Source organism: Amblyomma americanum, chromosome 11, assembly GCF_052857255.1.
Source record: "Amblyomma americanum isolate KBUSLIRL-KWMA chromosome 11, ASM5285725v1, whole genome shotgun sequence".
Classification (NCBI taxonomy): Eukaryota; Metazoa; Arthropoda; class Arachnida; order Ixodida; family Ixodidae; genus Amblyomma; species Amblyomma americanum.
The window spans coordinates 52,675,646-52,700,451 of record NC_135507.1 but is presented as its reverse complement, the minus strand read 5'-3'; the positions used below and the strand labels follow the sequence as shown (position 1 = coordinate 52,700,451).

Here is a 24,806-nt window from a genome sequence, read left to right as displayed (position 1 = left end):
CCGAAAACGGAGCTTCTATAAGCTAGAAAAGACCAAAAAACAAAAATACAAGTGTCAACACTGCTACCCAATTTCACAAGTAAATCGCGGAGTGTTGACATCAATTTTTGGGCATTGATTACGGAGGCCAGGCTATGTCACCATTTACTTCGCAATAATGGCACAACTTGTGCTTTTTGGTAAAAATGTTTAATTCAATTTTAATTCAATTTTCTCTGCGATCAATGTGCCTTTTGCTGCCAGACAGATGTGAACATGCCCAGAAAGAGCCAGAGAGTCAATTTTCACTCGGAACAATACTTGAATGGCATTCTCCTCATTGTTCCTCCAGGGCTAACTGTGTGCTCATGTGTTATCTTGCATATAATATGCAGGCCTTTTCTGTGCTTACTTCATGCTTCCAGCTTCACTTCTTAACAGTACAAGACCACTTTACGACTAAAGAACAAAACCAAAGCAGCTAGAGAGCCATGTTAGCAGAAAATTACTGTAACATATTGATAAACATTTTCCAGAAAAATGACCCAACTCTATTAAAGCTTGCTTTTGGTCTAAACCTTTGTTTTTTAGTGCTGCGTATTCCACCCCCGACAACATCACAGCTCATTTTAGTTATGAATGCTGCAAGCACCGTACAGATAGAGATGAGGACGGAAAAAATGTGAAGCAAAATAAATTAATAACACAAGAAACTCATTTTGATGTCATTCATTACTGAGCCATAGAAGAACGATGTTTAGACAGCTGCCGCATTAGTATGACCATGCCGAGGACCACCAATGTGGGAAAGATGACATGCTGCACTGCGAGAACAGAGAGAGGGAGCTGGTGAGGGTTAAGGGGCGCCATACCATTGCTGGGAGTGCCCATGGCCTTGAAACGGTTGAAGAGGAACACATCTTCATCCTTGTGGCACAGGGCGTGCGCAGGGTGCTCCACGTAGGGCTACATACACAAGTGACTGACACTCAGCATTGCACTGACATGGGGAGAAAGTTGCCTTGAATACAGCATTCAAAAGGTTAAGCTGACTGTAGTCAACATTATTAGTACCAGCCCTCAACGTAACGGCACACCTTTTGCTTGTACCCTACATACAGTAGAATCTCGATAAACAGAAGATGGTTAAACGGAACGAACGCTTAAATAGAACAAACGCCTCGCAGTTGGTTGGTTTTGTATTAAGGCAATGTAAAAAAATCTCGTTATTCGGAACAAAAATTTTCCGACCACCGTGTAAACGGAACCAAAAATAGGGTTGAAACTGCAACTTGACGTGAATGCGCAGCCCCATTGCGGTACGCATCACTGCCCTTCTCCCCCCTCCCCTTTTTTCGATTTCCGTCTTTAGACATTTCCGGTTTTCTCGCACACTGCAACCTGTCACAATGTGCTTGCAGTTGTGTTCAGCTAGGCCTTACATCCGCTGTTGAGCGTCGTCTGCGACATTTCGTCGCGAAGTCAGCATCCGATGGAAGCGCAGACGCGACCTCACAATGCCCTTACGCTAGAAAGGAAGGTGGAGATAATCAACTGTCACAAAATTCGGCGCATTTTCGAAAAAAAAACCGGCGCTGCGCCTAAGCAATCGCACCCGCGCGCGGTAAAATAAAACAAAAAGAGCGGGGAAAGACCCCCGGAGAGTGCATAGCTTTGCGCGTACTGCTGCAACTCAGCTCGCTGGCGCGGCGCCGAGGGAGGCATGGTCGCGCGGCGTCGATTCTTCTAGAATGTCGGAGAAGTTTCTGCTCGTTGTCGACGGAAAGGGGGTAACCGTGACAGCGCCAAAGTGATACCCTCTCCCCTTCGCTCCTGCGCCAATGCCTCAGCGTGCCGAGAATGACCAAGATTTTTCTGGACGGTGGTCTCCCCGCTTGACCAATCGGGTCGCGCGCCCGGCGTGAGAAGGGGAAGGAGTTTGTGCAGTTGAAGCTGCATGTATGTGCGCGCCTGCCTTGGCGCGAAGAACAAACAGACGCGGACTGCGCCTATAAATGAGGGGCTTCAACCGCTGTCTGTTAGCCAGAGTCGCCGTTTAAGCTTCCAAGAAGTGCGCCCGCTCGACTCCCGGGAGAACACCACTCGCCCAGCCCGGACCAGAGAGGCAACGTGCACCAACCTGCGGGACGGCCCTGTCGAGCTCCTCAGGTCGTCGGACTGTCGCAGTGCCCGGTGAACAAATTGTGTTTTGTTTATTTGTCTCTCTCTGTGCTACTGCACTTTAGGTGCAAAGATTTTGTTGAATTGTATCTCTCTCTATTGTTACTTTGCACGAGCTGCATTGTATTTGTAAATCACTTTGTATGTGCTCGTACGAGTGATTGTGAAAACCTCTGTATCGTGTCTTAACTGTATAACTTTGTTTTGTTTTGTGAACCTATGGCTCTGACTCATTCTCTGGCTTGCGACCGGTGAAAGCTGGGCACCAAACGACCAACTACCTTGTCACTTGGTAGCTGGTCTCCGGCTGAGCTTGCCACGCTGAGCCGAGGGCATTTCCTTTGTGACCGAGACCGCTACCCCCACACGCTCTAAGGGTGTCTAGGAGCGCACGCAAAATTGCGCGAAGTGGTGATATCAACAACTTTGAGAGTGGTCGCTCACAAAAACAGCGCTTGCGACGAACTACGCTGTCCCCAAGAGCAGCCTCACGAGGATACTTCAGGACAAGGATAAGCTGCGGCAGGCTTTCAGGACGTCGCGCTTTGGTCCTCAAAGAAAACGACTGCGGGTGGCCAACCACGAAGATCTGAAGAAGTGCCTGGTGGTTTGGCTGCGGAGAGCCCGCAGTGAAAACATTCCGATCAGCGGGCCACTCATTCACGCGCAAGCAGAAGAATTTGTTCTGCAGCTCGGCATCGAAGATTTCTCGTGCAGCGAAGCGTGGTTGACGAGATTTAAAGATCGGAATGGCATAAAGTGTCGTGCCATTTCAGGGGAGGCTGCCGCTGCAGACACGACAGCATGCGGGGACTGGCGAGCAAGTCGGCTCCCCAAAATTCTGCAGAAGTGAGCAGCCTGTCTAGTATGGGTGGCGCCATCCAAAGAAAACGGTTGCGAGAGATAAAACAAGCAAACATGAAGTCCTTTTCCACAAGCCAATAAACTGCAGTTCCCACTGATTTCCACGGAATAAGTGGACTATTGAAATTTTTTTTTTAAATTTCAGTAGTGCTTTGAAAAAAAAAAAGTTCACTGCTTACTGCTTTTGTGCAATAAAGTTTGTGCCCATAGTGTACCGTTGTCTTTATTATCTAGATTTCGCATTTGAGATCCGCTTCCGCGGAGACTGCCAACTGCGCGCACACCTGCCTCGTCGGGACCAAGCAGCGCGGAACGGATTACAAAATCCTGAACCTTCTCTCTCAAAACGAAACTCCTGATAAACGGAACGTATTTTCCTGGTCCCTGGAGGTTCCGTCTAACGAGCGTCTACTGTAGTTTTCATCAGTGTTCTTGCGCGCAAGACAGTCAGCATCCCTGCTTCTCGCATATTTAAGTATTAATACGACCCATAAATGCCTACTCCAAAAGGGGCGGCCCAGGCCTGGCACATAAACATCCAAGGGAGCCTCATGTTCAAGCAAATAGCTTTAGGTATCATCTTCACAAAATGTGCGCAGTGAACAACTGTCTTCACAACACCTTCAGAAAAATGTTCGGTGATATGTTGGCAAATGAACCTAGAATTATGCCGCCCCAGAAAGCACCACTGCCTTCTCTGGCCCTGCAGGCAAACTGCGTTTGTTTTCTCGTGCATACAAAATTAATGAAACCAGCAGCTGAGTACCACAATCAGAAAAGAAGTGTTTGCCTTCTGCGGAAGTAGTGTGTAGGTATTTTCCATGCCCTCACCTTGAAGTGGTTCTCTGGCTTGGGATCTGTGTACTTGGGCGTGGGCAGGAAAGTGTGCAGGTCTTGCCGCAGGTACTCCAGCAGGGCCTGCAGGTAGGGCAGCAGCTGCGCCTGCACTGTGCAGTACAGCTGCGTCGTGGGCTCCTTCTGAGGCTTCTGGATGAACTGCAGAGGAACAAGACGGCGGAGCAACAGTCATCATCATCATCGTCCCCGTGAAAGAGCCGAAAAATAATTTTTTTTTGTTTCCTTAATCGATTATCTAGTGAAATGATCATTTTCCACTGCAATTGAAGTAAACGTTCTCTTTATAAAAAAGGGGGGGTTTGTGCAAAGAAAATTAATTTTGACATCGAAGAAAAGATCTGCATTAACTAAAACAAAAGTCTTGCATCTCTTGCCTACCTACCTGGACATCGTCAATCGTGAGGTTGCATGCAGGATTGCGTGCCAAGGTGGTTGTGAGGACTTCCAGGACTGCATCGTCGAGGCGGTTCTGCATGACCGAGACCAGCTCCTCTTTGATGGCAAAGCCTGTGCAGAGGGGCGAAAACATGTACCCTTTGTTCTAAAAAAAACTAACGAAAAAACACTTGGTCTCCATTGATTTCTCATTATTAATTACACATTTATATAAATGGCTAGTCATTCCCATGCAGCTGACCTCAATGGAGGAGGTGGTTTTGACGAAAAGAAGGTGCGTTTGTGCCAAGCAAATCAAAGCAAGCATAGCGGACTCTCATTAATTTAAACTTGTTTAATTCGAGAAGCCAGTTTATTCAAATTGACGCATTAGACCCCTCAACGTCCAGGAAATTAAAATGGTTCTGTTTAGACAAACCCTGCAAAATTCAAACAAATTTTCTATATTCCATGGGTGTTACCGAGAGTCGACTACACCAAAAGAGTTGAAAGCACTGCCAAAAGGTCCATCCTGTATCAGTGGCTATTGTCCTTCCAAAAAAAAAACAACCCCTTGTGCTGGCCTAGCACTAACCCAGTTGTTAAAAGAAGCGTCATTATTAGATTTGTGTAAAAAGCAATTTTTTGGTCTGAGGTGAAGTGTAAATTTCTTCAAATAGTTTTGAAGCGAATATTTCCAATACTTTTGGCCCACCATAGAGGTCGAACGGCGCAATGGGCATTTCAAGAACCATGTATTTTTCTAACACACAAGGCCATTGTATGAGAAAAGAAAAGGAAAAGGTGCTGAAGCTTTGTTGCAGTCATTGATGCTATGCCAACTTCCTGCAAAAATAGCCACCCGAAAATTGGGGAGTCAACCTACATGTGATGCCAACCTACTTATGAGGCTTGAGTAAGTTCGGCCCGCAGGTATTGGAGAGATAAGGTAGAGGCCTTTGCCCTGCAGTGGGCGTAGTCAGGCTGACGATATGATGATGACTATCGAATACTTTACTCTTCAACCAAATATCCAAATTAAAGAATATTTCCACAAGCCTACTCACAATTCAAGTACACGCAACCAAATCCAGCCGTTGTGATCTGTGTGAGGTGCACGCGACAAACGCTCTTTAAGAGAAGGCCTCTGATAAAAGGCAAGAAAAAATGTGTGCACAATAACCGCGAGAAGAACCTGCCTCATCTGTCTTGCATGAGAGCAATCCCTGGACGTCGATACAGTGCTACCAGCTCACCTGGCTGGACGATGCCGTGAACGTTCATGACGACGCATTGCTGCGACTTGCTGCGGTGGCCGCCTGAGGCATGCGAAGTCATGCTGACCGTGTCATGAGACTGGTCCCGGTCAGAGTGGCCCGAGCTCAGGCGAGGCCGGAAGTCCTGTAACATGCGCACCGCATTTCTCACTGAAAACAATTGCAATTAGCTGGGCAGTCCACAGTGATGCCACCACTTGGTTTTCAATGTGAATTGACGACCCAGTGGTGTCTCAAGAGAGCTTCTGAGATAAAATCTCAGAGAGATAAAATCTCAAGAGAGCTTCTGAAGCAAACTGTCTTGCTTTAAATTGCAACTATGTCTTCAAAACTATGAGATTTGCAGCGGTAAAGGTAATGCCTTCTGTGAGTAACACTAAATTTTAGCCTTGCACAAGAGTGGCTTATGTAAACACAACAGCTAAGTCAAATGTCAAGTACACATTGTCATGCCAGAATTAAGGCATGTCCATTGTTGGCTGAATTGCTGTGTGTACACTTGGAATGTCACAGTGCTTGTAGCATAGAAACCTTAAAAACTTTTTCTTTTTTGCTGCTGATGCTGCTGCTACTGTTCTTTAAAACGTCCCATGTCTCAACCTTCCTCAAATAGGCTGCTCAGGTTCATTGGTCTATTCCACAATGAAAAATTATCACAACTTTTTCAGCTGTGATACACGTGCATGCAAACCAGCTGACCAACTAGCCAATGCAAATTGGTAAGCTGGCTTTAATAGTGACGGTGAAGCTTAGTCTTACAAATTCTTCCTCCTGTTCGGCAGCTGCCTTCTTCTGAACCAAGCTGACCAGGGAGGAGCTCCTTGAGCCTGCGGGGCCATTGGAAATGAAAAACAAACAAAACAATAAGTTCCAGAATAGCTGCCCTCAGATGCTGTGAGGTAACCGCCAAATAATTTCCAGCACTACTAGCACATTTCCCATATCTACACATACATTATACAACCCAGAATTTAAGGCGAGAGGGAAGTTTCACACCTTAGAAAAATGGAAAAAAATCACAGTTTGCTCTTGCCAACTACACCCGTTGCGCCCAGAGCTCAGGGAAAAAAAAAACATAGACGACATATAAAACACCAAAGAAACGGGTATGAAGACATTATTTGAGAGGCAGTTCTTCAGAAAAGCGAGCAACATCACTGCATCACTGCAATGTAACGCATTAATGCACACAGCCTCCCAAGCAGCAGCGGCCCCATCATCGCCGTGTCACTGCTGCTTAGTGCTTCGCGCAGCCCAGTCCTATGCCTGTTCGCCTGTCTTCCCTTCCCCTACTGCACTCAATTCTTCCAGTACTTTCTGTTTTTCAATTGCCTGTGCCACTGTCTTTTCACGTTCATTAGCAGCTCGCAAGTCTAGTGGTGAAGGTTGCCACAGCTACCTTGAGCAATAGCGAGAAAAAAAAGGTTTATTCGTATCTTGGTTCCAAATATAACACGAGACAAGTTCTGAAATGATTAAGCAAAGAATAAAACTTGCGTTATATTCGTGCAAACACTGCAGCCTAAGCCCTTGCGATGGCAGTCGCTTAAAAAGTGAGACTGCTCAAAAGCAGACATTCAAGATCAGAACAAACCTGAAAATGAGACATCGTCTTCGGCACGGCCATGTCGCCCATGACAAGGAACTTCATGAAGCCTGCAACACAACACAATGGAATGGAACACACATGCTAAGCTGAAGATAAAAAACCAAAAATATCATCACTTTGTATTCCACAGTGATAGCCTAGGCAAAAATGACAGACTGCATGAAGAAAGAGCTCATAAAATACCACACACACACGCATGCACGCACGCACACGTGTAAGAGGTGCACTTTTCTTTCATGGTTTTGACAGGATGCGGCTTTTACATGATCGGCACCTTTCTGTAAAACTTTTCCGACTACAGTGGAGTCTCGCGTTGTGCTTTGGATGTCATTGCCTACATCAACTTCCATCCGTGCGCGACGGATCTAGAACACATCGTTGTCGTGTTGCCCCTTAAACTGAGCCTTGAATCAAAACCCAAACCGAAGTGAAAACTGAAGTGTGAGCTCACCTAATTTACATTTGGCCTAACCCAGCTCACCCGTCATTTTTTATTTTGATAGAGAACTACACAACAACAAGTCAACTGATCAATGTTATCATACTTCGAAGTACGCAAAGTGGGACTAATAAGCATTCCTTCTCACCGCAGGTAAAAGACAGAACCAGAGTTCTCCTGGTAGACAAACATGTTCCGACGATTGTTCACCGAGAAACCAGTCAGCACTGCTCTCAGGGCTTGAAGGCCTGACAGAATAGGGGAACAAAAGTGTAGCAGTCATTAACAACATTTATCAGAAAAACTGGGAACATGACATATCATATAATAGACCAGCTCATATTGATCTCGATACAGCTGTATTAAATGCCGCACTCACCATCAGCTGAACTATGCCTATTGCACAACAAAGGCTTCTCCTGTATCCCTGTAAACTTCCCTAATCTCATCCGCCCACCTGATTTTTTTTTACCCCGCACCTGCCATGCTTGCCTTCATTTGGAATTTATTCCGCTACCCTTAACGGGCAATGGTTATCTTGCCTTCGCATTGCTTGTCTCCTGTCCGTGTCCATTTCTTCCTCTTGATTTTGACTAGGATGTCATTAACCTGTGTTAGTACCCTGAACCACTCTGCTCGTTCCCCGTCTCCTGATGTCACCGAAATCGGTGCAAGCAGGCAGAAAAAAATTTCCACGTGCAGATGCGTCAGGTTAACACCGTTTCCCTGAGTGGATTTCCCCAGCTTGGCATGATTCACCTCTCCCTTTCTTACCACCCTCTTCCCGCTCTCCCCCCCTCAGACATGAACTTTGTGGTTGCAATCTGCGCCCTTGCAAAAGGTGATAAATGAGAAGAAAAAAATAAAAAGCCAACAAGGAAAGGAGGGCGTACCACGAGAGACCCCACTGCGGCCGGGCCCTGTGTTGAGCCGTGGGTGGAGAGTGAAGTGTGTGGACCAGACTATGCTGCAGTCGAAGGCGCCAGGCTTGAACTTGAGCGTCGCCTCCAAGTAGTCGCTGTGGCCATCACCAGAGCCATCGTTGTCTTTGGGAGAGGAGGAGAAAGAAAGAGAAGCAAGGTCAAGCAAGGACGGAAGCTTTTCTAAGTACGGGGCTCCGCACGTTGAAGAGGCCTCAACCCACAGATTTAAAAAAGCAAAAATTTTAAACGCTGAAGCCAGCCCTGCTCCAACACTCAATTTTTGTCTGTTTCTAAGGTCATCAACATTTTGCTGAAGGAAGAAAAAGCAGGAAGACCTCCAGCAATTGAGCTGAACAAACATTTTTTAGCGTCATCTTCTACTGACAGGTTAAAGATAACACATTAAAGATCCCTACGTGGTCGAAATTAATCCAGAGCCGTGCACTATGGCGTCCCTCGTGTGTCACTTCAAGACGTTAAACCCCAAAATATTTTTTTTCTATTAACAGGCTGTGGTGATGGAAACATATTTTGGTTGCGAACTTTTGGTTGTGGATCCCCAAGGCTACGTCGAACCACCTTTCGCATTAAAACAGTGGCAGCCTATCCTTTTCGGTAAGAATGTTAGGAGTTTGAACATACAGGCGAGAAGATATTTAAATTCAATTTTCTCAACCATGAACGCTGCTGGCCTTCGCAGGCAAACGCATGGATTGGGACAAAGTTTAGACCAGAAAGCGAACCTGCTGCTGCGGGAACTGCGCCACACCCGCAGTACGAAGGGACCGGTAAGGGAAGAAGATTGCGAAACGATAAGAACACACAAAAGGCCGAAGTAAGCGCTCTGTCAGCATTGGCACTTCGTAATTAGGCCTAGCGATTAAAGAAAAAATCGGTATCGTAACCAGCAGTATGCACTCCGTGATGGCTTGCACATAATGAGAGATGTCCTGTCTGTTTGCTGTGGGTCCACTTTGCTGCAGGTAAGCTCACCTCGTTTTGAAACTTATTTCAAAATTTTTTTTTTTATTTAGGAATGCACCTATTTCTTCCGTGCTCGCCATCTCTGCGAGGCTGTGTGCCTCCAACACATGTCACTGCCACCTCTTCTCATATTCGGGACTAAAGATTAAGCGCAGATGAGCTCCGCGAACTTTGACTACTGTTTTTGCGGTGGACAACGTACAAGAACAGCATCCATTCAAAACTCTGGGGGCGCAATTTGCCGCCTCATGACGACTATCAGCCCCGCCACCATTTAAGAGGCTTCCTTCTAGCTTGAATTTCATTTTGTTTGATAAAGTTTTCAATCTTCCTTGCAGTTTGAATGAACAAGGTTTTTAATGTACACACTGTATGGTGACTTGGGTATTGCGAGAGCGCAAATGAAGTCAGAAAAATCAAGCGGTCAGTTGCGATGCATCCAAAATTTCAGGCGCTCTTAAACATTGGCTCTATGGGGACGATGTAATTGAGCTGTGAAAAAGTCTGAATAATCAAGCATGTTCGAAAAATCAGGGGCCCAAATTTTTGGTCGTCAACTGTAATCCACCACTTTAGCAAAAAAAAAAAAAATCATTTTTAACTGGGTTAGTCAGCAGACCAGTAGGTATCTGATAGCTTGCCCTACACAAAGGGCCATACAGGTGCACCTTGAAGCTACAACAGACAATACACACCATACGCTGATGCTGTGGTGTTGGCAGGTTCCATCTCAGAGTCTCTGTTCCATATGTCTTCAGCTGCCTCAGGCACCAGCAGTCGGTTGCACATGCGTGTGTTGTTCAGGTGCTGGAGTAGCAGGATCTGCACAAATAAAACAAGGCCGCACAAAACTTCAGCTAAGCTTAAGCGTACCTCTTAGAAGGAGGCCATGACAAGAAAAATGCTAGTCCACTTGAAAGCCAGAACATCAAAGAATTTTCTACATCCTTCGTTTTGCATTATTATCATACCCACTAGATGAATGACCCTTTGTCCATCACTCTGGTTTCAAGCTGAAGTATGCAGAACGTTTGGGCTCTCGTGATTCACATCTTTCTAATCCTACTATAAAGCTGGTTTCACATGCAAGCGAAAATGCTCGCGGTTCCTGTCACCGCGGCGTAAAAACCTGTTTCAACCTGGCGCGGCGGTGCGGCCGGCCAGAGCGAAGGGGTTCCAAAAGTTGGAAATTTTCGCAGTGACAGCGCGATAGCTCCGCCCTCTGACCAATGACTGCACGGCGGAAACGCCACGTGACAACAAGAGGATTTGTGCAAGAAAGACCCACCAGTGCCGTGGCGTTGGGAGCTCCAGCAACGCCTTGTTTTTTTTTAGCAGACAGCATTCCTCTAGCAAGAGGAGATGGGCGTACGAATCAAATGTTTCGCGTACATCCATTTCAGACGACTCCACGTCTGCTCCATGGTCTGCCCCTCCGGTAGCATGAACGTCCATGTTTACAAATGCCTTCAGAATTTCGCAACGCCGCCGGTTACATCGCATGTGCGAACTTAAAAAATGATATTATTGGCACCAAAGTAAGAAGTAGTTGATATTTAACAAATAAGAGTTCTTTATTTCTTAACAAAATTTGGGCAATCTTGGAAAAATAATGCATGAACATTGTCCATGTTGATGGTTGCAAACCACCGGAACCAACCGCGGGCTCGTATTCTTTACCAGCAACACTGGGATTCACAGCGGCGGTAAACACTCTGGAGCGACGCATGTGAAACGGAACCTTGCGAAAAGCATCGCTGCGCCGCGCCGCTGATCGCTCAATCGCTTGCATGTGAACCGCCCTTGAGGCATTTTTCCTCTGTTCTGGTTTCCTTCATGCCACTGCTACACAACGTTACAAGAAACTAGGAATAGCTGAAATTACCAAAAAGGATGCTGTTGACATGTTGTCCTAGTCTCAGCACAGAAGGTACACTTTTGCTTTAAAGAGTAGACAACACAAGTCCATGCTAATGGATAAAGAACGGGCATTCTCTCAGGGGCTGGAACTCACCTGGTTGACAATTTTGCAGGTGTCCTGAATCAGGCCCACAATGCTCTCAAACACCACCAAGCCCTGCCGGAGTTCCGAGCTCTCCTCCGGCTGCTCCCTGAAGAGGAGCACAAAGTCACTACCACCACGAAGTCTCACCTCAATGACCGTATTTACAAGGCTACAGAGGACGAACTGAGGTTGGCTTACATTGACTGATTACTGCTTCCTAGAGCCAAAAACGCCAGTTTCACCGACAGCAAAGCTTTTATGAGCTAGATAAAAGGAGCTAACTGAAGAGATATGGGAGAGGCTTTTCGCACTGCAGTGGCCGTAGTAGCACTGATGAGAATGTTGGGGATGGTAGTGATGATGATGAATACCACCACAGGCCGCTTTCACAACAAAACTGCTACTATAATGCCAAGTGCATTTTTAGTTGCCGGTCTCAGGGTCTAGTGCACATCACCACCAACCACTTCCAGCCTATAATTTTCTGTTCATCTTCATCACTATTGAGAGCTCTGATACCACAGACAGCCAAATAAAATTTATGCGTTTTTGTAATTTTTTTAGTAAAGCTTAATGTCTTAAAATCTGTGTTTACTTTGGTGACAACCCTTATGATTGATTGTACACTTTCAGGGCAGCACTTTGACGCAAAAACTACCGGACATCCAGACTACAGCAGCATCTTTGGCAATAGCATGCACAACACGGCACTACATGGGACTTTTCACATGAAAACCGCAGTGTACCATAACACACGAGCTGCGGTTTTTCAAGCCCCATTTGAGCCAGTGCTCCGCTGTTACAAATGATCATCGATGCAAAAGGAGAACCGGCAAGTTCGAGCAAGCCTGAGCTGTCAAAAATCTCCTTGTGAAGGAAAAGCACTGTTCTTAAAAGAATCGGTAAAACCCACGCAGCCCACTTCAGAAGATTTCATTAACCTGAACAGATTTCGTCGATCTGAATAGCAAAAAATATAGCTGTACAGTTGGGTGCATTTTTGCCAAGAATCTGTCCAACAGTGCACCAATTTTGTGCTGAAGACACTAGCCAATTGACCAACTACAGGAACATCTAGGCACCTGCATGACAACACAACCTTGCGGGTGCCTAAAGCTGCAGGTCTGTGGAATCTCGCAGATAGGAAAGTGCTGCATAGCTGCCGCTGTAAAAAAAAAAAAAAAAATGAAAAGGTTAACTTTGCATTCAACTTGTGGGTGATGTGCAATACAGCGTGATTTGGTGACCTGCTACATGTAATTACTACTTACTGTGTTTCTGGTACTCTTCAAGAAAATAAGCTGGCAGGGAACATAAACGAGATTAGTTGCAATAAGCTAAAGAAAGCATGCACGAGTCATGTACAAAAACTCAAAGAAAATAGCGGGCGACATGTGAAATCCTAAATTTTCTCGAGGGAACACGCACCGCCGCACACAGAACCTACCTAACGTGGAAGAAGATGTCAACGTGGTCAAGGAATGGGCACAGGATGAGCCAAAAGGGAGGCAGATGGGAGCGCTGCGTCTCCAGCGCATTCATCCAGTCACGGTCGCTGTCCGACTCACTGCTATCACCATCGTAGCCTGCAAAAATTGTCCACACAAGGACAGTACTCCTGTTAGAAGGGTGGTTACAAAGTACATTTGAGTCAGCTGTGATCAAAATCAATGGGTACTGGCCGGTGTTGTGTGGCAGTTTTCAATGTCTGTTGGACTCAATGGGGATAGACTCAATGAAGGTTCGCAAATCACCTTTGGAATCTCAAGCACCCTGGTGAACAGCCTCGTACTAACCATACATGTCTGCCCGCTGAAGTCATCGGGGTAGGAGACGCGCGGTGAGGTGTGTCAAATCACAAAATTTCAAACTACTTTAACTTGCTCACTGGCAAGTATTCATTCAGTAATCAAAATGACAGCTCTGCCCACTATAAGATGTAAACAAGCTGATGCTACTTTCGTCGTATGCCATGGCCCTGCATTTAGAAGTGCACCAAAAGTTTTGCAACAGTGCAGCTATGAACAAGACAAAGACAACTTGGAAGGTCAGAGGTCAGTGGCGACTCCGCCAGCAAAACATTAATTCTTCTGAAACAATGTACACATATCATAGCTCATTGGCAGTCTACTATCACTGCTTGTGAATTATGCTGAAATGCAAGATATTTGAATACCTTTTTTTCAAGCAATCTGAATTAAAAACAGTGGCTTACTCCAGTATGCAACTTTTTGTTTACTGCTTCATTTCATGTTTCACCAAAAAGCTGGCACACCTAGCGCCACCTGTCGAACCACATGCTTACTCAGTGATCATTCAAACTGGCCCTGCGGCAGCCGTGCATCCAACTGGACCTCGAAAATGTTGACTGCCATCGACTCCATGGTAACCGAGATTGGCGGTGTGACAGGGCATACACCGTAAAAGAAAGGCACAAATGCGGAGTTTGGAGCCTGCTTCCATGTAGCACAAGTAATACTCAAGCAAATGAAATTTATGCAGAGTTTGGAATCTATTTCCACACAACTCAAGTTACATACAAGAAAACTAATTTCACATGAGCCTGAGCTACCACGACCTCTCCCAGTTTGAGCACTGTAGTAGTGCATATTCAGGCCACTGCTACGGAGCTTATTATGCACATTGAAGAGAAAGGATTCAGCAAAAACAACACTAGTCAAGTGTTCCTGTGAGTGTCAATGAAAAAAGGACACAGACTACCCTACTTGAAAGAGGCTTGACTAATTCTGCAGTGATCAAACTAGCACGCGCAGCTGCTTCTTTCCTTTTGTCAAGACAGAAGCAAATGGGGCCTAAATTATTTTTGGGATGTTGAGCAAACAAGAACTGGAGGCTCACAGTAGCAAAGGCACCTTTCTAGAGAATGCAAGACTTGCAGACCAATACTATGCCTGCCTCGATACAGAAGGAGCCTTCAGCCAGCCCAATTTGCATGTTACGAAACCAAAGTGCCCCAAGCAGCACAGCTAATCAGCCCAGTATTGAAAATGTATGGGCAAAGGTCGGTCCTACAAAGGACCAGAGTAAAACCATCCTTTTCCAACACCGGGCCGATTACTTGCGCTCCTTGTCCTAACGACCTGCCAACACTACTCATGAACAACCATTGTAATTATGCTTTTTTTATATTTTCTTTGAAGTGATCAAGCGTCCACTTGTGCCGCCAGTGAAAGCTAAAACGTATGCCTTGTGAAGCACATACCATCTTCAGTGTTGCTGATTTGGCCACCCCCTTCACTGAATGCATTGGGCGTGGAGCGTGTCGACTCCAGCAGATGCTGGGGTGGCCGGAAAGACATGCCGTGGCCCAGAGATGAGGCCAGGCTGTCAGTGCGGTCTCGGAATGCTCCGTCAGGCTGCTCCGGTGCACTCTCCTCCGTAGGTTCTGTTGACGCTTCCAGTGCTTCCTGTCAGGGGGCGCGTGAAAAAAAAATTAAAGAACGATTCACGAATGCGAAATCAAATGAAGAGCGTTAGCTATGTTGTTGTCACCTATGCTTTCGACAAATTCGGATACCAACGTGTACATCACGAAATTACGATTCGTTTGGTACCACTCACATCCCTCTGCGATCACTGGTTCGCCCGCTATGGCCCACCGAAGGTCGCCCCCATTACGGTTTCGAGGAACAAAGGTCGTCGGTACGAATCCCTCACACATACCAGGCTTCAACTCGACTAACAACTTTGTGCGCCGAACTGAGCCGATTCATTTGCCAGCACTCCGAACCCTCTGCGCCAAATGAGTGGGCCACAATTTTGTCACCAGTGGCACACAGGAAGACACAGGAAGTCAGATGCAATTCATCTTGAAAACAAAACTCAGCACACAACATGGACGGAGGACACACGATGAGTAGACACTACGAGCGCTGCAGTGTCTATTCCTCCTGTGTCCTCCGCCCGTGTGCGCTGAATTTTGTGTACAGTTTGGTGGGAAAAATAAATTTTTGAAAAATTGTTGAGCTTTTGAGGGTTTTCCTTCAGTCAACTGACTCATAATACTTTACTGAAACAATTTTCGATTCTCATGCAAGCCTTCTTATGCATCAAAAAGACTGAGGCAAGAACGCATACAACATTTAAGGTCTTTTTAAGAAGTCATTGGTACAAAGGAGTACCCACTTTTTTTTAACGAACCCAGTGGTCGAAACGACTTGAAAGAGACATCATTCAATTTCAAGAGCAATTCTTAACGTAACTTTTCTATTTGTATGCCTGTGACACGTACATGCAGTTTGATTCTTATAAAGGGCTAAAGAAAGAATATTACCAAAACAAAATTGCAGTCATAGAATTAAAGCAAATCCATTTCAAGGGGAGTACAAAAATGATTTCAAGTTTGTCGAGAAGTCATGTGTCCTGCAGATAAACATTTATTTCCGTGGGCATCCCATTCCAATCATGAAATTATAATCACACTCACCTGACTCTCGGACTCCTCCACTGCCTTCTGCTCTTGGACGATCGTCTCTGTCGAAACGTTGGCAGCAGGATCACCTGCACCACCAGTGTCCACTTTCAGAGTCTCGGATTCCTCCTGAAGTTTTCGCCTCAGCTCAAGGAGCTCCATTGGGCAGGACGCCCCGGGGACTCGACCTTCCGGCTTCGGTTCCTCCGACGTCACCAGAGAGTCCAGCGGCACTGACGACGCCCGCTCCAGCCGGCGTTCCGCGCTCTTCGTCCGGCCCTTGCCCGTGTGCCGTCGCCAGGCACGAAAAGAGGTCTGCTGCACTCCTCCGTCACCAGACTCGTCCTCATCAGAAAGCTGCATTCGATTTTTGTTCCGCATTAGTAAACTGTGAATGGCATGCTGCAGCCTTAAATCTAGTCACAGTGATTCATCCCAGCCAAGGGTGTGTTACGAGAAACTCTTGGAAGGGGCAGGTGGGAAGGTGCTTTTCTGTGCCCAATACTTTTTTTTTTAAATTTATGCACAGAAAGGAGAAGGGTCAGTATAGTTTTTCAATACAAAATTTCTAACTAAAGAGAAGTGTCGATTTACATCAAGGCAACTGCCATCAAGATGCATTAAGAGCTAAACACAGAATATACCGCATTTACTCGCGTCATGAACCCCTTTGCATAATGAACCCACCCGCCACTTTTGTTGTTGAGAACTATTTTTTTTTTTAGCCTGTTCAGCTAATGAGGTACTAAACAAACAAATCATGTAACAAAAAATGTTTCAGTGTGAGCATGCCTTATTTACTGATTCACACCACAAACAAACGACATCTTTGTGGCACAGAGCAAAGGCAGCCATAATTAAGAGAATAATTTCTCTATACTGTAGTCCGCAAGACATTTTTAAGTAAAAAAAAAATGCAAACCAACTATTTTATAGTGAACTAGGGAGGAACAAATTAGTGAGGCTTGTGAGGCTTATAACTCAGTAACTATGCAACTTCAAGCTCCTATTAGAATAACAACAGCTACTGGCATTAAACTACATAAAAAAAATTTTAATGCAACCAACAATACACCAGAGCTCAAAGCTTAGTTATTTTCTAACAGTCATCATTAACTTGCAAAACTAACTTAAGCCTTGACCTTACACAGCCGGCTTATCATCTATGCATTATCATTCTGCACACACATATAGTCACAATGCACAAAAACAAAGGCAGCATCTTGTGACCCCAACACAGTACAGCTTATGTTGCAACTGCTGTAAGTCAAAAGCAAAGCCAAATTTTTGCAGGTCCTTTAATGATGCCGTGCGACTTTGTTCCCCTTCCCATTGCTTTAACAAGCTCTCTCAGCAGGAGAGGATGTTAAAACATCCACATCTAAAACAAAAACAATGCCACATCAACTGCAGACATGCACCACAACTAAAACCAGCAGCATTAACCATTATTATGGAACATGGTACCAGCGCAAGAAACAAGGACGAAGGGAGAAGAAAGACAACACAAACGCCGGACATCAGCCGAAATTTATTGCACACTTGCGGGCCACTATCGCCACCAACCGTTCACAGCTATCAACACACGCCGGTTCACAAATGACGAAAGCATCTGAACTAAACAAAGACAAATCAACTGGGAAAAAATCGATAATCGAAATCGGGGAAAAAAGGAAATTGATTATTTGCAGGCAAATGTGACTGCAGTTTCAGGCAGGTAAAATATGAAAAAAGAAAACAAAGAACTCTGCGATGTGCTCTTGTACGCAGTTGGTTGATTTGTCTTCGTTTAGTTCAGATGCTTTCGTCATTTGTGAACCGGTGTGTGTTGATAGCTGTGAACGGTTGGTGGCGATAGTGGCGCTTCTCTGCATATAAAAGTCCCGCAAGTGTGCAATAAATTTCAGTTAATGTCTGAGGTTCGTGTTGTCTTTCTTCTCCCTTCGTCCTTGTTTCTTGCACTGGTACCATGTTCCATAATAATGCAAACCAACTAGCCCAGCTGTCGACCCTTAGTAGCATTAACCATCACCGGCATTTCGACATTTTCCTGTTGCCTCACAGACGAGCAGACACACAACAGGCCAGCCAGGAGGGTTTACCGCACAACGAGCACAGCTGCACCTCCATCAGCAGCTGACACAAGGGAGCAGAGCGCCTGCTCCTGCCGCCAAGCAGGACATGCCGCAATGCCTACATGACACGGCATGCGGGACGGGGGTTCCCACCACAGAGGCACCCCCACCACTCACTTTGGTGTCGGAAACGACGGTCTTCGGGCGCAAGACCCTCACTTCGGCAACTTCGGCGGCGCCTGCCTTTTCGTGTGGCAGTGCCGCCGTCATTTCCAATGACTTGCTTCGCAGCTGCACGACAGTGGCGGAACCACCCTCTCAAGAAGGATGTTCTGGCGGGCTAGTTAGTTCATAATGAAGCGAATGAGTACAAACTGCGCGAACAAGACGGGACGTAAGGCACACAAAAGGACATACAAAGCGCAGAGGTAGAAAAGAGCCCAGGGGAGAAGAAATATACTGAAGGAGGACGTTCTGGCAGGCTAGTTGGTTCATAATGAAGCGAATGAGTGCGCACTGTCTGTCCTTTTGAGTGCCTTATGTCCCGTCTTGTTCGCGCAGTTTGTACTCATTCCCTCTCTCAAGCCTGTGAGCCAACTCAGACCCTGGTGCGACACTTTTACATTTGACCAATGTGTGACACTTGCGGTGCGTAGCACCGTAGAATAGAATGCACTGGTATGAACATTCTCCTGCAAGCAATTGTGCCACTCAAAAGTGACTCTAGGAAACCGGCCCGCAGCTGAGCATTTGTGACAAAGGTTAGCGCCGAATAACTACATGAATCTAAACATAGCCAACTGTCAACATATGCCATGCGTGTAAATTATGGCACATCTCTTAACAAAACACTCAATCACCTTTCAGAATGATCATGCAATGGCCATGAATAATCAACCTAAATGATCTATCACCCAGTATCACCATTTCACAAAGGAAGATTAGACAGCTGTACTGAATAAACTGGATAGAAAAAGTGCTATGGATGTTTTCCGCTGCCTTTGAAATAAATTAAGTGAAAAAAAAAAGATAACAAATGTGACTCACCCCAAGGGGAGGCACCAGTGATCCAAAAGGTCTGCGCACCACTTTGGAATCCTTGTTGTCCAAGACAACACAGTAGTAGTCCTTGTCAACTTGCTCCAGCTGGTAGCCTGGCAACGTTAGCTGCTTGAATTCCTGTTCAAGGCACAAAATGACACGCAACTGACAAAACATGACGGATCAAGTTCACGCCACAGTCATCAAGTGATTTGCGAGACTCGACAGGCCTTGAAAAACGGTCCAAATAATCGAATGGTCTGAAAAACCCATGCACCTAGAAAACTCCTTTGCTAAGAACAATCAGCTTTAAAATTCATGATTTTTGCTGTTCCCCACACTTCATTTGTAAGCAATAATATTAGCTTGTATATGAGCCAGAGTCATGCTTTCATCACGTCTGCAATGCACCCTGCGCCACCAACACTTTTTATTTGTGTCGAATGGTCTGAAAAACCCATGCACCTAGAAAACTCCTTTGCTAAGAACAATCAGCTTTAAAATTCATGATTTTTGCTGTTCCCCACACTTCATTTGTAAGCAATAACATTAGCTTGTATATGAGCCAGAGTCATGCTTTCATCACGTCTGCAATGCACCCTGCGCCACCAACACCAAGATGTGTGCGCGACTGCTGGTCATGACAGGAGCCAACCAATTCAGCACTGGTATGCCACAATGAACACCTGTCAATGCCTGATGTGAGCTACGTGAGGCAGCCATCATTATCCAGGGAACTCGGGAAAACAAAGGAGAATCTCTGACTGCCCCCATCTCCCCTATGCCACATGCAGCAGCATCCGAGCTGCAGTGATGCTGCCACTGTCCCATCCCATCCTCTCACTATCTTCACTATCGCAGTCTTTCATTCTTTGCTGCGCTCTGCATTTGCTCTCTTTCATGCTTCACTTTCCTCCTCGCCTGCTCGGTTACGCCGAGGCACGTCATTCAACACAGGAACAGGCCCTTACGAGCTTAGCTCTAAATGTATTTATATTTTGGAGAAAGCAGCTTTAGCTCAGTAGCTGCCTCCTATGTATACACACTGACCCTTAAGTGCTACCACACGTCACTCCTTTGACAAATATTACAGTGAGGCATAAAAGGGGATGAAAAATAAAGTGCCCTGACAGCGGAGCTCTAAAGAGCATATGCAACTTCATGCCTACCTAAAGACTTAACACTGCCAAGTCACCCTGTAAGTGAGTGCCAACAGCAGCAAAGTCAGTCTCTTCAGTATGCATCTGCAAGGCAGCACTCACCTGAAGAAACTTGCCAAAGCTCAGCTCGTGCCCAAACACAAACTGCAATGGCACCTGCTGGACCTGGCAACCAGGGGCACCAGTGGTGGCATGTAGGCGCGTGGTGGTCCGTGCCTGTGCAGTGCTCCGGACGTGCTCCGCGACCATGTGCAACGTCTCCGCTGTCAGCGGGAAGCTGTTGAGGGCTGCCGAGGCCATCTCGTCCCTCAACATCCACTTGAGCTGCGTAGAGAAAAACAAATGCGATTGTCAGCTTTGATGCCCAAGTTAACTCGAATGCGAGCCCTATATCTGAGGCCAACGAATCAAATCCAGTAAGCTTCATACCAAGTATTTCATTAATTAACCTTTCCGCACTTTTTGACAAGCGTGGACTGCTCGACAGCCTAAGCTAGCTTCAAGAAATTTCCATCATGACAAAAAGTTTAGTTATGTACTTCCACATATAAGTACAAAAGCCAAATTAAAACCCTGGAACCATTATGATGCAAATTGGATGCCAACCATGATTCCAAGAAAGCCAACTGATGAACGTGCTATAGTATGTGCGTTGTTTGATAAGCATGTTAAAAATACAATAGATGGTGCTACAATTCACTTTACTCCCAGGTGGTGCGCAAGAAGCAGTCTTCGTACGACATCAAACCTTGCTCCTGTCGGCATCGACCATCAGTAAGTTTCTCTTAAATGAGCTCCACAGCGATTCCTGCCAAAATGAAAAAAGATGAATTTCATGCCTTTTTATTTTAAACGTTGGACAGCTACCTAAATTAAAGCCGAGTTGAATTAAGTTCATGGAAACTCCGCACCATCACTGAAGACTATTTGCAATCTAATTAATTTAAACATGGTTGAATTTTAGCTCAAGATGAACCCCGTCTTGGGTGTCCAGTAGAGGTCACCTCACCAGAAATGCATCTCATTAGCATTGAGCATCTCATTAGGGTACGCAATATCTTTCATGAAAAATTATAGATGAAGCTAAAACATGACAGGTGGCGCGACTGCCAACAATCCACAGATATTTCTAAGCAGCGTTTTTCAGCACTTGCTTGTAATCTACAGAAACTTTGGTGTTGATTTGTGAAAGTAGACGGGATGTGGCTGCATCATTACACACCAGTCTGAACAGCAGTCAAAGCAGTGGACAGGGCCTGGTGAAAGTGCTCCAAAAAAGGCAGAAAGATGTTGTCGGCCAGAAAGGAGATGGCCACTGCTTTTTGGATTACCAAAGAAAGAAAAATTTCTATAAACTACTTAAAAAATGGCAGAACAATAACAAGGCCTTATTATGCAACGCATCAGAATCAATTGAAGAAAGAATTGCATAATAAACAGTGAAGCTCAATATGGAGAAAAATTCTCTTTGACCACGACGATGCTTCACCCCATAAGTCGATTGTTGCAGCAGTCAAATTTCCGAATTAGACTTCCAACTAGTGCTTCATCCACATTCATCTCCTCATTTAGCCTCATGTGACTTCTTCCTATTCCCAAACCTACATACTTGGCTGGATGGGAAGAAATTTTCTTTACATGAAGTGGCAATCAGTACTGTGAATGGCTACCTGATGAGTCTCAAGACATCCTTCTCTTCAGAAGGGACAAAAAAAACTAGAGCATCATTGGACAAAGTGGAGGGAGAATACACTGAACAGTAAAACCTCATTTTTCCAAACCAAGGTTTCTTCAATTCTTTTTTTACCATACTTGTGAAACCGCCCCTCGTATATACCAGCTGGAACTAGATTCAAACCATGCATCTTGAAACTGCACTACTCAAGCATGAACTGCAGTTTGCACTGAATTTTGCTTATCGAAGTTTTGCCCTGGTTAACGCTAAGTGCGCCTCCTCCCAGGCTATCTCATGCCATTCTCATAAGATCTCAGGGAAGAGTCTTTTTTTTTCTTTTGGTGAAAGGAGAAAGAAATGCGCTTAGTTTTCTTGATTATGCACTTGCTAAGCCTTCACCTTCACAATACATTCTGAGCTTGGCCTGACTTCTACTGCCAAAAACTGACAATTTTCTCCCGCGCCCTGCCCGTGCTTCATGCCACAGTAAAACACAACCACTGCTGACCTTTTCAATGCACCTGCTGATCACTTCATTCTGGAACTCAGGCAAGTGGTGAAGTGGATCCCGTGGAACCTCCAGCTGATAGCTGAGGAAGAAAAGGGACAACAGAGGATGACAAAGACATACTTTGGGACAAAGCTTGCCAACTTTCACCAACCCCTTTTACCTGAATTTAACACGACCATGATTGTAACGGGACGGTAGACTTCGCGGGCAGGCATGAAACAGGGAAAGCCGCTCAACACAGTGCCGGCCAAGTGCCGACTGAGTCTATAGAGTCTCGCTTTGGCCGGTCTGCTGCCGCTGTTCCGCACATGCTAAATGTAGGCGGCCAAAACGCCGGCATGTGGTAAATCACTATCGCGAAGTGACATTCACAACATTGCGTGCGGCAACGCTGCCACAATTGTGACATAACAGCAGGGTTCTATACTCCATCTCAGTAGTTCTTTGCAGCATTACCAAAGCTGTGATGAGCGCAGAGGCAGCGTTCTGACGCTGCACACTATAGTATTGCCAGTATAAAATGGGCATATGGGCATTAGGGACTGCGTGCTTTAAGTGCTTGTGCGCAAACACTATTTCAAATCAAGCCTTGACATACGCTCGCGTTGTGTACGCTAGTATTTCCATAGTTTAGTGTGCGCCACTCTTGCGCATGCTAAAATGGCTAAATTAGTGTTTGCAACATGGTGGCATGCGTCAAAGCAAGACCCCTGACATTGGAGCAAATTCATCGTTGTTACTAGGCTTTCCACAACGTTCACTGGTTACAAATGGAGCATGGGGCTTTCGTTTTGTCTCATCTCACCTACCAAAAATCCACAAGCAAGAAATTTGCTTTATATTTTACTCTGAGTGACGATTTTTCCACTCCTAGGTCTAAAGAAGAATGTCGGTTTGTTAACAAAAATGGTTTCCATTCTAAAAAAAAACCAGATGGCACCACTAGGCAGAAGTTATTGTTGAGTCTCTGGTAGCATATGTGACGCACAGCGTAACGTCCCATGAAATGCTTGTATTTAGCTTACGTAAGCGTGCATACAATATTCTAAAACTGCCTAATATTTCTTCAGTGTTCACAATATGAACGCCTATTTATACCGTTTCTTTTCGATCCATATCTTCAAATGCCACGAGCAGACAAGCAAACAACGAGCCGTGCAGGAACATGTTTAACGCACTCTCCTGATTGGCTGAGGAGGTCTCTAGCTATCATAGTGCTGCGAGGAACTTATGAGATGGAGTATAATGTACGGTACTGAGAACTCGTGGGGTTTTGACCCGCAGTCCACGGGCAGCTTTTAACAAAACAGTGTAGCGAATCAAAGGCCCTTCGCACGAACTTCTGTAACCAGCCTCATGATACCTTGAACCGGCTTTGTGCAAAACGCACGTCTGTTGCATTTCGCTGTTCCTGCCAAGAAGTTGGGAATGTTGATTCCCAGTGAATTCCACAGGACAATTCTCCAACTCTGGGATGTGGTCTTTTTTTGGTCCCTGAAAACCTTTTCTCAGTCTGCTGCAGCTTCTTCGTCCATCCTCTCATACTTCTTGCAACGGCAGAGCTAGCATTTCATCAGCGAGTAAAACTGCATTGCACTTGAATTGAGCACTGTACCAAGTGCAAAGAAACTCGCGTTACATTCAAGTAAACACAGTGTATTTCCAGGTGCTCCAACGGTGCAAACTACCATCTCCTGGTTCTCATGAAATGCTACGAAGGCTGCGGGACAATAACATAGGCCTCGCGGTTATGCACTCCCTTCTTTCTGTAGGTGCAGTCAAAGTCACTTGCAGGAAGCAGTTTAATACATGTGGAGAAGTTTCATACATCCAGAATGAACAATTAAGAATTATGCCAAGAAAAAACTTATATCAATCACAAATGGGCACTCTTACTGCTTGTTGAATGCAGTCTGCACACACCTAAAACAACAATCAGAATACTGTGAGAGTCAATGCTCAGGAGCCAATGCAACTGTTTAAAAGCATGAACAAAGTCTGACAATTTCAACTCATCATCTCACAACAATCAATGAAAGTAAGCTTACACCACTTGCACATGAATCAGTTCAGATGTTTTGCCAGTGAAAGAAACAGCATTATTAGTGCAACAAGTCACACAAAGATCGGCAAAAGTTGTATGAGAAGAGAAAGGTTAACTCACCCAATGGAGGCGACACTTTCTGCCTCATCGTCTTGATGCTGCCGTTCCGAATCGAACATGATGGATGAGGACGACAGGCGTGCATCCCCAGGCGCCAGTTTCTCAACGTCGGGAGGCAACGTCAGGCACAGGAAATCCAAGCGGATCTTGATGTTCTCGAGGTCCAGTGTGGGCTGAGAATCGTCGAGGCAGTTGATCACTTCACCTGGAGATGCCCAAGCAAGAAATAACATCAGTGAAACATCGATTAAAAA

General features: G+C 45.5%; 1 protein-coding gene across 4 annotated transcripts in view; it reads right to left on the bottom strand.

Moving 5' to 3' along the window:
• LOC144110012 (KICSTOR complex protein SZT2-like) overlaps positions 1-24,806 on the bottom strand; it is a 195,938-nt gene that overhangs the window by 61,925 nt on the left and 109,207 nt on the right. For 2 of the 4 annotated variants that reach the window (XM_077642815.1, XM_077642814.1), the window contains 18 exons: positions 24,553-24,757; positions 22,386-22,467; positions 20,305-20,526; positions 19,049-19,180; positions 18,179-18,292; positions 15,942-16,283; positions 14,718-14,922; positions 12,942-13,080; positions 11,504-11,600; positions 10,185-10,311; positions 8,476-8,628; positions 7,731-7,830; positions 7,129-7,190; positions 6,294-6,361; positions 5,514-5,658; positions 4,265-4,389; positions 3,856-4,020; positions 852-945 (listed from right to left, as the gene is read on the bottom strand). In XM_077642815.1, coding sequence (XP_077498941.1) covers positions 852-945; positions 3,856-4,020; positions 4,265-4,389; positions 5,514-5,658; positions 6,294-6,361; positions 7,129-7,190; positions 7,731-7,830; positions 8,476-8,628; positions 10,185-10,311; positions 11,504-11,600; positions 12,942-13,080; positions 14,718-14,922; positions 15,942-16,283; positions 18,179-18,292; positions 19,049-19,180; positions 20,305-20,526; positions 22,386-22,467; positions 24,553-24,757 — 2,577 coding nt within the window. The remainder of the gene's footprint in view (positions 1-851; positions 946-3,855; positions 4,021-4,264; positions 4,390-5,513; positions 5,659-6,293; positions 6,362-7,128; positions 7,191-7,730; positions 7,831-8,475; positions 8,629-10,184; positions 10,312-11,503; positions 11,601-12,941; positions 13,081-14,717; positions 14,923-15,941; positions 16,284-18,178; positions 18,293-19,048; positions 19,181-20,304; positions 20,527-22,385; positions 22,468-24,552; positions 24,758-24,806) is intronic. The other 2 variants (XM_077642817.1, XM_077642816.1) reach the window with 1 other exon arrangement.